We start from the raw sequence: 13,995 nt of genomic DNA, 5'->3' as shown, positions 1-13,995 counted from the left end.
GCAAAAATTTGAATCATCAAAGAACACATAATAATGGCAAATAAGCATATGAAAAGATGTTTAACATCGTTAGCCATGAGGGAATTGCAAATTAAAACCACATAGGGATAGCATTACCTACCTATTAGAACAGTTAAAATAAAAAACCAAAACAAGGGGCGCTTGGGTGGCTCAGTGGGTTAAGCCTCTGCCTTCGGCTCAAGTTGTGATCTCAGGGTCCTGGGATCAAGCCCCACATTGGGCTCTCTGCTCAGCAGGGAGTCTGCTTCCCCCTCTCCCTCTGCCTGCCTCTCTGCCTCCTTGTGATCTCTCTCTGTGTCAAATAAATAAATAAAATCTTAAAAAAAAAAAAAAACAAAAACAAAATAAACAGCGTCAAGAGCTGACAAGGAAGGGAAGCAACTGAACTCTCACCCATTATTGCTGGGAATGCAAAAAGGTACAGCTACTTTGAAAAAGAGTTTGGTTATTTCTTAAGTTAAACATACACTTGCCATATGATCCAACCACCCCTCTTGCAAGTAATTACACAAGGAAAAAAAAAAACTCAGGTTCACACAAAAACCTGTATATAAATGTTTATAGTGTTTTTATTCATATTTCCACTCAAACTGAAAATAACCAATATGGCTTTAAAGGAAGGAAGGAAAAAGGAAAGGAAAAGGTGAAGGAAAAAACAAACTATGGTTCATCCAAACAATGGAGTACTACTCAGAAATAAAAAGGCACCACACACCAGCAATAGATACACAGAATAACATGACAGCTCTCAAATGCATTAGGCTAAGCAAAAGAAGCCAGACCAAAAGGATGCACAGTTTCTTTTATATGACATTCTGGAAAAAATCACATGTCAGAAAAATTCAAGGTGAACCACTGGGATAGGAAAGAAAATACGCATGATGCTTGAAAAACATGGGGGTTAGGGTGCTGACCCCCTGCGCAGTTGAAAACCCACATATAACTTTTGGCTCCTCCAAAACTTAACTACGGATAGCCTACCATTAATCAGAAGTCTTACTGATAACAAAGTCTTTTAAAAAAATATTTTGTATGTTCTAATATTATATACTGTATTCTTACAATAAAGTAAGCCAGAGAAAAGATTAAGGAAGGGGAAACACATTTACGGTACCGTATTAAAAAAAAGCCACATATAAGTGGACCCACATAGTTCAAACCTGTGCTGGTCAAGGGTCAACCGTACTGGTCTTCTATACACACTTACTTTAAATCTCATACTTCAGTGCTCGCTTCGGCAGCACATATACTAAATCTCATACTTCAAAATTTTCTATTTTAGGTTTGTGTCTTATAATGTATACAGTAAATCAGTGCAACAGTACATGCTTATCTTTCCCCCCCAAGAGGACGGGTCATCAAAAAAGAGAAGAATCCAGAGGGTCTGGGTGGCTCAGTGTGTTAAAGCTTCTGCCTTCAGCTCAGGTCATGATCCCAGAGTCCTGGGATCGAGCCCCGCATCAGGCTCCTCTGCTCAGCAGGGAGCCTGCTTTCTCCTCTCTCTCTGCCTGCTTGTGATCTCTGTCTGTCAAATAAATGAATAAAATCTTTAAAAAAATTCCTCTCTCCTATTTTGCAGTAAGACCCCACAATCCTCATACGTAACATTGGCCACCACCCTCTGCCTACCCAACACCATTCATTATGCCTATATGCACACCCCAGGGAGGAGAGTATAATCACTCTAGATAAAGAACAGTTTTTTCCTTGACGAGATCTGAAAAGCTGCTTATTATATTGTATCTAGTATGAAGTTTGGAAAGTGCCTACTTTTCTACACTACTCTTAAAGTCCAGTAGAGTCCTGGTACTTGACGATTCCACTCACCAATGTAACAGTTGTGATTTCAATCTTTCACAGGTGCCTAAAGTCTTGTGACAAGCAGTAATCTGATTTTGCTGAGCCACAAATCTAAATCAAGCATGTTTCCAGGTGTGAGGACCAAACTGTCTAGCAGGTGAGAGACACAAGCTGCCTGCCCAGTATTTACTCTCACACACCTATACTGTGCGTTCTCTGCTTGTTGTCCTTAGGGTCAGGAAAGACTTCTTTCACTTTTTTAGTTCTCCTTTACTGCAGATATCCTCACCAATTACCTGTAAGTTTACTGAAAAGACTCCGTAAATCCGTCTATCACCTGTTCCTTTTTTCAATTAAAGAACATTAAAAATACAATTACTATCATTTAGAATTTAAGTGGGCTTTAAAAAAAGATTGTCATACTTAGAAAAACTGGAATTCATGCATTATAGCAAATGAATCTTAATTGGCATTCATGAGCAGGGGATTCAATTCACAAACTGCTAAGGATGTGTTCAATGTCAAAGACATCAAAAGGTATGTTTTAAGAACTTTTCCCAAGACAGAATTCTATGGCAGATATGAACTATGTTCAGGGAAAAAACCCATGAGGCTTCTCCTTTCAGTCCTCCATGTCAACAACATATCTCAAAGAAGACCCTGTTCTTTGTCTCTCACCCGCAAGAATATCTTCATAAAGTGCATGTACTCCTTCGGGCACGATGACCGCCAGTGCAGTTCCACAGAGAAGGCCAGCTCCCAAAACTGTCACCAGCTTTAGCCGCTCCTGGAAAGAAAATACCAGAAACTGCTGAAAAGATTGATGATCGAATGAGAAAAAGTTTCTGAAGGATCTGTAATCAAGACCGTGAGCTGCTCATTTGTGAGACCAAAATCTAGAATGTCTAGTGAACATGAAACAGGGTCAGCTTCATGAAGAATTAATGCCAATTAAAACAGGGAGATGCCACTTATAAATTTACTAGATTGGCAGTGATGTGGGAAAATTTGTCTATCGTCCATGATGGGAGAAACAAGCACATCTGTCTGAGGCTGGGAGAAAAGTCAATTACTACAACGTATGGTAACCGCTATTTGGCAATTTCAATTTAAAGCCTCAAAAATGTGAATTCTTTCATCCAGCAATTTCACTTCTAGAAATTTATCCCAAGAAAAAACTATGCAAAGATGATCACTGCACTAAGAGTACAAACCTAAAAATATCCTAAATCTTCAAAAAAGGAGATTCATTGACTAAACCATAATACTTCGTCACAGTACAACACCACCCAGCCATTAAACATTATGATTCAGGTCTCTTCACAGATATACAAAGTCACGATGCACTGCTATGAGGAAAAAGCTGGTGGCAAACAATATGCATTGATAATCTCATATTTGTAATTAAAAAGTACACACATAGGTAAAACAAGTGTAAATCAAACATTAACAAATGTTTTGACTTTATAAAATATAAACATAATATGTAATACACAACTTACAAAAATATTTTTAAGTGAACAATGAATATGTATTACTCATACAATAAAAAATATGCCTAATTAATACAGTACTAAAATGTTTTATGGATGTCTTTTAAAAACTACTTTACTGAGGTATGACTGAAATCCAAAAGCTGTAGATATTTAATGTATACAACTTGATGTGTACAGAGATAAGTATACATCTGTGAAACTATCATCACAATCAGTGCCATTAATGATTTATAGTTTTGATCTGAGCTAATCTCAATTTTTTTCTTACTACCCAAATTTCTTTGAGAGACTGCCTCCTGACATACGAGATATAAAAGATTACATTTCAAAGTTTCTTGAAGTAGTGCTGTACCCTATATGGCTTCCTGGAGTCTTAGCGGTATGAAAAATGATCCTAAAAACTAAAAGGGGGAAACTCTGTACCTTAAGAAAAAGTTTCCGTAACTAATGGAGTATCATGTACTTCACTTTTCTGTTTTAGTTTTAAGAGGTTAGCAAAAAAAAACAATGGCTGTATTATCTCTGACATACTACTGAACTTGTGACTCTGAGGCTAGGGGATAAGTATATAATATACGCATACATACATATATGCTGTCTCTATGGGAAAATGGTTTCTTAGCTGACAGGCTAGGTGAAGCATTACCACCCCCTCATTTGGGAGAAGAAAGGAATCTGTATCTCATTGTGTGTCTAGTGAAAATGGGGAAACTACAGTTGCAATGTCAGCACCAACTCATATTTGCCATACAGCAAGAGGGGAATTCCCTGCTCCCTAGCACAAAGGCCAGGTCGGTCCTTCCTACATTCAGGATGGCCAATATTAGCTACTTGTAAACAGAGCATTCTGAATGCATCCAGCGGTTGGGGGCACTGGCTTGGGAGGCAGAACTGACTTCACGGTTAATAATTGATACTTTAGCTTTACTTCTGTTAAATGAATATTTTTTTACACGTCTTATATAGGAGGCAACAGGACAAAGTGATTGAAAGTGATTGAAGCATGACACCAAACAACTGGTGTTACTATTTTAATATTTAATACTGAGCTATTCTAAGAGCTTTTGTCTTTTACAAGTTACTATACTCATCAAAGCACTGTTAATCACGGCATTCATTTGAGACCAACTGTCAGAGCATGGAGAATGCAAGACGATAAAGCAGCTCTGTTCTGTGTAAAAGGGGACATGGTATATGACTTAGTCTTCTCATCACTTTCTCTAACGAAGTCATAAAAGTCACCTTTGTTTTAAATGTAAAGTTTTACTCCTGAGGAAGGACAAAAATAATGGTAAACTGAACTGGACTAAACATACCATTTCACTGTAGGGACTTGGTTTCAGAACTCCACAATTCAAACTAATGAATAAATTGCTGGGAAGAAAGCTGTCCTGTCAGCATTTTGACTATGACTACGCTCTACTCTGGAAAATGGAAATGAAAGATGCCACTGCCTTGCAAATTAAGGGAAGATGAGAAGTGATGAAAGGGATGTATTTAAAAGAGAAAGAGCTGAGCGCCCTCAACAATCGCTTAGGTGGCAGCTCACATCATAAGCATAAATTAATTCCTGATGCATTATACTTTAATATAAAATCTAGAACGCAAAATTTCTAGAAGGAAGAGTATTTTTGCAATCTTAGTGTTCGTAAAATTTCTTAGCAAGGACATACACAAAAAAATTTAGAACATTTGCTGATCCACTAAGAAAATGAACAGACCAGTTACATAGCGGAAGAAAATACCCACAACACATCTATCTGTTGTGGATGCTGCGGTGACACTGCCCACATCCATCTCCTCCAGGCTGGAGACACCTGCTCCCCGAGCTGCTGGGAGTGTTGCCTACTGCTGGCTTACAGCTCAGTCCCTCTGAGGACCTGACCTTGGGCCCAAGGGTACAGACTAACCTAAGGCTATATTCCCACTGACAGGGTAGTCCACATCCCAAGACTAGTCCCCTGCATTGTATGGAAGGAGGTACAAAGCCAGGTCCTCTTGCCTCAATTCCGGGTATCTCTCAAGAGCCAGGTGAGCCGAGGCCTCTATTGTAACCAAATTACAGTTCAACTTCTCCATCTGCTTAACCCTACATACTCTTTCCCACGTGTTATTCCCAAGAGCACTCACCAATAAACTTCCTACGTGCAAATCTCCTTCTCAGAGTCTATTTGCTGTGGAACCCAACCTAAGAAACTGGTAAGTGCTTGTGAAATATAAAGAACTTCCACAACTTTCTCAACTCAGTAAGAGGTAAACACAAACAAACAAAAAACCCACACAACAAAAAATGAATAAAATATTGAATAGATACGTCACCAAAGATATATGAATGTCCGATATGCCCATGAAAAGATGCTCAGCATCGTTACTCACCAGGAAAATGCAAATCTAAACTACAAAATACCTCCTTACCCCCACTAGAATGGCTCGGATTAACGACTGATGACACGAAATGACAGCAAAGATACAGAACGACTGGAACTCTCTGTGCATTGCTGCCAGGACCATAAAATGATACAATCACTCTGGGAAACTATTGGTCTCTTATCAAGTTAAACCAGCAATTCCACTTTTGGTATTTTCCAAGAGAAATAAAAATGTATGTTCACAAAAACACTTGTACAAGAATGTTCACAGAGATTTATCAATAATAGGCACAATTTGATCAGCTGTCCATCAACAGGAGAATATATACACAAACTGTGGTACACTCATGCAACGGAATACTACTCAGTAACAAAAAGCTGCTACATGGGACGCCTGGGTGGCTCAGTCGGTTAAGCCGCTGCCTTCTGCTCAGGTCATGATCCCAGGGTCCTGGGATCGAGTCCGCATCAGGCTCCACGTCCAGCAGGGAGCCTGCTTTCTCTCTCTGCCTCTGCCTGAGACTCTGCCTGCTTGTGCTCTCTCTCTGACAATAAATAAAAAATCTTTTTAAAAATCTTTAAAAAAAAAAACGTTGCTACAGATAGCAACCTGATGAAGTTCAAAAACATTATCCTGATGTTTGAATGAAAGAAGCCTTACACAAAAGAGTTACTTACTGTCTGAGTCCATTTATATGAAGTTTAAAAGCAGGCCAAACTAACCCTTAGCAAAAGAAATCAGAACAGTGGCTGCCTCCAGCAAAATGGGTTAGTGTGAGAACACAGTGGCCAGAGGCATTAACATTAACTAGAAAATGGCACCAAGTTATTTTTTTTTAGGATGATGCAAATGTTCCAAATCTTGACTGGGACATGAGGTACATTTCTATACATTTGTCGAAATTCATCAAACTGCATTAAGATAGGTACCTTTTACTCTACAAAATTACATATCTATAAAAAACCACCTAAGTACTGATTTACTCAGCCAGGACCCCTGAAAGGACTCATTTTAGAGCTATTCAATTTTAACAAAGCTTCTTCATGGCAGCTCTTTGAAAACAAGCTCAGAGTCTATGTAGAATATTAAAGATACTTTGAAATTTTTTTCTTAAACAACTCACCTGTCATTCAGACATTCCTTTAAAATCATTCCTCACGGGGTGCCTGGGTGGCTCAGTGGGTTAAACCTCTGCCTTTGGCTCAGGTCACGATCTCAGGGTCCTGGCATCGAGCCCTGCATCGGGCTCTCTGCTCAGCAGGGCGCCTGCTTCCCCTCACTCCCACCGCTTGCCTCTCTGCCCACCTGGGATCTCTCTCTATCAAATAAATAAATAAAATCCTTAATAAAATAAAGTAATTCCTCACGAGGGTCATCTGTATGGCTCAGTTGGTTAAGCAACTGCTTTCAGCACAAGTCATGATCTAGAGTCCTGGGATCAAATCCTGCATCAGGGTCCCTGCTCAGCAGGAAGTCTGCTTCTCCCTCTGACCCTCCCCCTTCTCATGCTCTCTCTCTCTCAAATAAATAAATCTTTGGGGGAAAAAGGCAAAATAAAATCATTCCTCACAATTTTATGTAAAGGACTGCTGGAAAAACCAGAGGTATTCACAATTCTGGACCAACCCACAAATTCACTAGGCACGCACCAGGTGCTTTAGAATATTCTACATTGGCAGGGCACCTGGGTGGCTCAGTGGGTTAAGCCTCTGCCTTCGGCTCGGGTCATGATTGACCTCAGGGTCCTGGGATTGAGCCCCGCATCGGGCTCTCTGCTCAGCAGGGAGCCTGCTTCCCTTTCTCTCTCTGCCCACTTGTGAACTCTCTCTGTCAAATAAATAAATAAAATCTTAAAAAAGAAATAAAAAAAAAGAATATTCTACATTGGTGTCATGTGAAGTACTACAGAGACAAGATTTAAAAAGCAGGAACAGAGGTGAGTTCTTGAGGCTTGTGTACTACAATATGAAGTTGCAGGTGAAGTAGTACCATGTAAGATAACCGAGGGATTCATGCCATCCAGAATAACTTAAGACATCTACGGGCATTAAGAAAAAAACTTTCAGGGGCGCCTGGGTGGCTCAGTGGGTTAAGCCTCTGCCTTCAGCTCAGGTCATGATCCCAGGTTCCTGGGATGGAGCCCCACATCGGGCTCCCTGCTCACCAGGGAGCCTGCTTCCCCCTTTCTCTGTCTGCCTGCCTCTCTGCCTACTTGTGATAATCTGTGTCGAATAAATAAATAAAATATTAAAAAAAAAAAAGAAAAAAACTTTCAAATCCATAAAGCAAAAAAATAATTCTCCTAAAATGCTGCCTTATCCAAATTTTTAGAAAGACACAGTGAAAATTATTTTCATTTTGTTAATCTTTAGACACATACTTTAAAAAGAGGGATACACCAGCTACCAAAGTTATCAACACAGAATGCAAATTTAAGAATTGGAAGAAAATGTAAAGAATGATCCTCTCTTGATATACAGATGAAGAATCAAAGGTCAAAGGTGAGAAATAATTTGCTTAAGATCCCATGGCTTAGGGGTGCCTGGTTGGCTCAGCGGGTTGGGCCTCTGCCTTTGGCTCAGGTCATGGTCTCAGCTGAGGTCCTGGGATCGAGCCCCACATCCGGCTCCCTGCTCAGCAGGGAGCCTGTTTCCCCCTCTCTCTCTGCCTGCCTCTCTGCCTACTTGTGATCTCTCTCTCTGTTAAATAAAGAAATAAAAATCTTAAAAAAAAAAAAAAGATCCCATGGCTTAGATAGTTAGTGGTAGGGACATGATTAGATTTGACAATGCACTCTGTTGCCCTACACATTCCAAGACAATGTTTCAACACATGGCACAATACATACAATTCGTTATACAAAATTTACCTCTGAAGAAAGGTAACATTCAATCACACCACCTCTTTAAATATTATGAGCTGGGAAAATCCCTAAACAATATCAAGAGGAAAACCAAAATTCTAAAGCTTCAAGGCAAAGTACATGGAGGACAATGTACCAAGCTTTTCTTAGCGTTATTTCTTCAATGTAGAAGACTATTCTTTATTCTGAGATTACATCCTAACTGCTTTTTCATCTTAAAATGTCCTTTCTTTTAAAAAATGATGGTGACAATCGTTTTTATTTTTAGCATCCTTACTTGGCAAAATTAAAAGCAGGCAATCCTGTGTCAATTTCCCCTAATTTCAAAAATACTACTGGTCTGTGAAACCCAAAAGCCTGGAAACCCCTGACCTTCAGTGTAAACATGAGATCTGTATTATAATACTATAAACAAATTAGAAACAAAGAATTTGAGAAACGGTGAGAGATCCAGGTAAACGTGAGTTAATCATCTAGTTTTATAAAACCTCCTTGGAGAAAAGACAGTGTGAGCTAAAATTACTACATTATGTTTTAGTTCCTTCTGAAATTAAGTAAAGCACATATATTTACCAGGTGAAGCAAAACATCCACTGAATACTATGTCCTTACCCCAAAATTGTAAGTTCCATGAAGGAAAAGAGATTTTTGTTTTTAATTTACTGCTCAATGCTCAACACTTTATAGGACAGAAACTGGCATATAACAAATTCTCCCTAAATATTTACTGAAAGAATGAATTAAATGCCCAGCACCACACAAAGGCACTAGGGACATGGTACCCCCCCATTTCACTGGCTCTAGTATCAACAGATACACAAACATAGTGGAACCACTTTATACCTGGGAAATAGCCCTAACATATTCCTTACAAGTGTAATCATATCAAGAATTTTCAGTGGTTAGCTGCTTTGGAATTTATGCTTTAGCTCAAGGTCTATTCAAGTACATATAATAAAGAACCACAATGGGATTCCACTACAGTAAACATGAAGCAGTGCTGTCATTTGTCTCATTATTGCAAATATCTTAAATGACATCTATTTTTTCTTCCCAAGGAGCTCAGAACATTGCTCAGTTACTACTTCAATCTTCAAAGAAGCACTATGAAGATTATTCATCCCCTGTAACTTTTATGAGCTAGGTAAATGTCTACTAACCTTCTCAGGGGGACTAATATTACAGAGGTACCACTTGTAATGACAAAAAGAATCCGTTCTCAAAAGATAAGCATCACTGTCACAGGTTGTAGTTTCTATTTTTATTTTATACAACTTTATTAACTACCTAAATTATTTTAGATGCAATCTGATTTATTTCAAGCACTAAGATGTGGTTCTGTGTTATTTGCATAGTTGTATTTTTTTTCACAGCTTCACAACTTGGGAGTCAATCTCAAAACTGTGCATATGTCAAAGTTAAAATGCTGACAGGTTCTCTCCTTTGCTTATGGTAAGTCACTATAAGGATGTATCTGAATGAAGAACTACAAATTCCAAGTGTGGTTCAAGATGAAAATGGGGTTCCCAAAGCAATAGTTTCTGTCAGAGAAATGACATATTTGCTCAAGAGAAGCATGGACTATGCAATGCCGTTAACCAATATTTCATTCTATGGTTTCACAGCTGCAGTTTGACTGAGCCAAAGGACTGACCAGATGTATTAATTAAAACAGCTTGTATTTGGGCGCCTGGGTGGCTCAGTGGGTTAAGCCTCTGCCTTTGGCTCAGGTCATGATCTCAGGGTCCTGGGATTGAGCTCCGCATCACGCTCTCTGCTCAGCTCTCTCTCTCTCTGACAAATCAAAATACAAATCTTGAAGAAAAAAAAAAAAGACTGCTCCTTCAAAGTTCAAGGCACTGAGAGACAGAAATATCCTAAGGTCCACAGTAACTCTTGTTCAAGCAACAAAGGCCATCTCCATATTCTTACAAATAAATCTACTTCAAGGCGATACTTCCTATGCCAATTTAACTGGTATAGTACCTGCTATTAACTGTCAGGAACAGGTAATGAAGAAAACTCAAATATGAACTTGCTCTTCAAGACCCGACAACTGAGACAAGATGCCCAAAAATTTCCTGCCTCTAAGTTGCAGCAGTGACCCTGAGTAAGTTCAGTGTCCTCCTCTGTGAGGGGTACGACCACACCACACTGCTATTATCATGCAGGAGTAGGACATCAGCACACTTAGCACAGAGCAACGCTCATTATCACTTATTTCTAACATCATTAGCAGCTTGCAGAAAGGGCTTCCTAAGCCCCTTCTTCATAAGAATAACAAATCAAGCCCCAGATACTTGGATAAAAATTCAGCAAACAATGCTCTGATATTTGCCATTTTTCCAGTGGCATACAGGCTTCCCCTTTCTTAATTCTTTTGACTTAGAGATAATAATAAGCAATACTCTATTAATGCCACTTCCTCCAATTTTGGAAAACAAGACTGATTTTTTTAAAGCGTTTTTTTCAAACATAAAAGAGCTAAGCATAAATGGAAATCCCCTTTATGGTGGTTCAGTGTGACTACAAAAACAAACACAAACAAAAACCCCCTGGGAAAACACTGGCAATACACACTGTATTATTAATATGTAAGATGTTTAATTGACTTGAGAAAATTAAAATAATAAAAATACATTTTCCTCAGGACTCTGGGGTTCCTCACTCAGTTAAGCATCCAACTCTTGATTTTGGCTCGAGTCGTGATCTCAGGGTTGTGAGACTGAGCCCCACATGGTGCTCATGCTACGCATGGAGCCTGTTTAAGATTCTCTCCCTCCCTCTGTCCCACCCTGCCTAAATTTTTTTTCCTTTATCAAATTAGCGAAGCTTAAAAACCTAGTATTCAGAATGCCTGGGTGGCTCAGTCAGTAAAGCGTCTGCCTTCGGATCAGGTCATGATCCTTGGGTCCTAGGATCGAGTCCCATACTCGGCTCCCTCCTCAGCTGGAGCCTGCTTCTCCCTCTCCCTCTGCCAGCTGTTCCCTCTGCTTGTATGCTCTCTCTCTCTCTCTCTCTCCGTCAGATAAATAAATAAAATCTTTAAAAACAAACAAATAAAACTTAGTATTCAACGTTTGTGAGACTATGTCATTTGCATTTGTTGGAAAAAATGCATTTAAAAAAAAAACTTCATAAAACAGATTGAGAACCTTCTTAGGAACATTTATTTCCTTTGATCTTGTCATTCTACTCCTAAGGACATAATCTGAAATATGTTCATAGTATTAGACACAAAAACATTCATTCAAAACTATTATCATAGCAAAAATGTGAGAACAAGTTAAATACATAAAAAGAACTTCTATGCATAAAATAGCTGAGTGTAATGAAAACATTAAAAAGTGCCTAGAATACATTTTTAGTAATAAAAGAAAATGCCTATGTTATACTACCAGGTAAAAGAAGGGAGAACGTAAAATTATACATAAACCACATAATTAACCACATTAAAAAAGCAAATAGAAAAAAAAGAATGGAAAGATATAAAAAATGTTACTAGCAATTCTCACTGGACAGTGAGAGAGTAGATGATTTTATTTTCCTTTTATAGATGAACATATTTTCTAAATCTTCACAAAGAGCCTCTATTATACAGCCAAGCTTTTTTTTTTATTTGTTCATTTATTTAGAGGCTGTATAAATAGCGGTTTTGAATTTAGTAAACTCAGTCTGAACTTAGTTTCCTCATCCATAAACAGGATAAGAATTCTTCACCCTCAAGGTTACTGTTAAAATCAACAAAGATCTTGACACATAAATTAACACTGCAGCTGTTATTATTATTAATTATTATACTGTGGTTGGATTAGAGAGCACAATGCCCTTAATAATGTATACTTGGAGATGTTTTCCCCTTTATTAAGTGGTTCTAACAACTGCACTTCGATGTTCTGTAATAATTTGAAATGTTTTCTAGTCTCCCCCTCTTGTCATGTTGTGATGTATTTTCCCTACTTGCTTCCCCCAACCCTTCTGGTTTGCTGTTTCTACTTTTCTTTTCTCTTTTTATGCCTGTAAGCTAGTCTCTTTCTTTCTTTCTTTCTTTCTTTTTTTTTAAGATTATTTATTTATTTGACAGAGAGAGAGAGATCACAAGTAGGCAGAGAGGCAGGCAGAGAGAGGGGAAGCAGGCTCCTGGCTGAGCAGAGAGCCCGATGTGGGGCTCGATCCCAGGACCCTGAGATCATGACCTGAGCTGAAGGCAGAGGCTTAACCCACTGAGCCACCCAGGTACCCCACTGTTTCTAGTTTTCAAAGGGCTTAGAAACCAGTCTAGCCCAGAGTTATAGACTGGCAATTCATAAACATGGGTTGTCTGGCCCACACAGTGATCTAAAAATATTTGATTTAGAGCCAAAATGTAAAATTCAGAATATTTCATGTAAAAACCCCGATTTCCAGCTTCTGAAAAGTGGGATGATTTGGCCACACCAAGACTTAGGTCGTCCAATGACACAGGTTGTTCAGATGACCACAGTTCTTGCCACTCCCTCATGACTCCCAGGCACTGACACTCAAGGTCAGCTACCATGTATCATGGCACTTGAAGTGTTTTATCTTACTCCAGGCCTGATTCACTGTTCAGCCTTAGCAGTTATTGACTTTTATGACCTATTACCTAGTTGTATTAGTCAGGGTCCAATCAAGAAAGAAAAATCGTAATTTGAACAGAGGAAGTTTAAAACAGGGGACAGAATAATGAGAAATTAACTAATAGGACCAAACTCTAAAGAATCGCAGATAAAAGGAGGAGCGCCTACTGTAGGACTGAGGTAAGAGTGGTCAAAGAAGAGGTCTTATGTGTGCGGAGATCTAAACCCTGCTGAAAGGGCATGCCTGGGACTCAATGAAGAGCAGTAAAAGGTTTTGGGACCAATTCTGATGTGTGCGGGGTGGTGGTGGGGGGGGTCCCCACACCAAGCAATGCTGGGACATCAGCTGGGTGAACCACAATCCAACTTAATTCTAATACTATCTACTTGGAGACATTAGATCCCACAGGTTAAGGGTTCGATCCTGTAAGACTGCCCCCCACCTTTATAAAAGAGAACTTCAACTGCCGCCATTTTGACCTCGACCTTTCTAACTTACCAAGTTCTTCTTTCCAGCTTATCTCTCACCTGTGGCAAAAGACCCTAGAGGCAAAGCATCCCCCAAAGGAAACAAAACTACCCCCTGAAACAGTAATGGCTGCCCTGAGGCAGCAAGACCCTGGGTAACTGACCCCAAGGCAATGACTGACCTGTGGCTACTGCCCACCTGCATGCACCCACTGAGCTCGGCGCCACATTTTCCTTATATAAACCTGGGAATATTTTCAGTACTTTTGAGAAACCTCTTTGAGACTTTAGTCCAGCTGCCATCTTGGTGTTGACCTCACTGACATAAACTCCTTTCTCGTTTCACAATTACTCATCTCTCTGCCTTCGGATTTTGTCA

At 39.3% G+C, this 13,995-nt stretch overlaps 1 protein-coding gene across 3 annotated transcripts in view; it reads right to left on the bottom strand.

The window, feature by feature from the left end:
- The window catches only part of LOC111148648 (solute carrier family 39 member 9), a 55,568-nt gene that overhangs the window by 32,756 nt on the left and 8,817 nt on the right, over positions 1 to 13,995 (bottom strand). For all 3 annotated transcript variants that reach the window (XM_022505401.1, XM_022505402.1, XM_022505403.1), the window contains exon 2: positions 2,500 to 2,608. In XM_022505401.1, coding sequence (XP_022361109.1) covers positions 2,500 to 2,608 — 109 coding nt within the window. The remainder of the gene's footprint in view (positions 1 to 2,499; positions 2,609 to 13,995) is intronic.

The sequence above is a fragment of the Enhydra lutris genome, unplaced genomic scaffold (genome assembly GCF_002288905.1).
Source record: "Enhydra lutris kenyoni isolate GAN:26980312 unplaced genomic scaffold, ASM228890v2 scaffoldscaffold20, whole genome shotgun sequence".
Taxonomy (NCBI): domain Eukaryota; kingdom Metazoa; phylum Chordata; class Mammalia; order Carnivora; family Mustelidae; genus Enhydra; species Enhydra lutris.
Note: the sequence above shows the minus strand (reverse complement) of the source record. Positions and strands in the feature narration are given on the sequence as shown.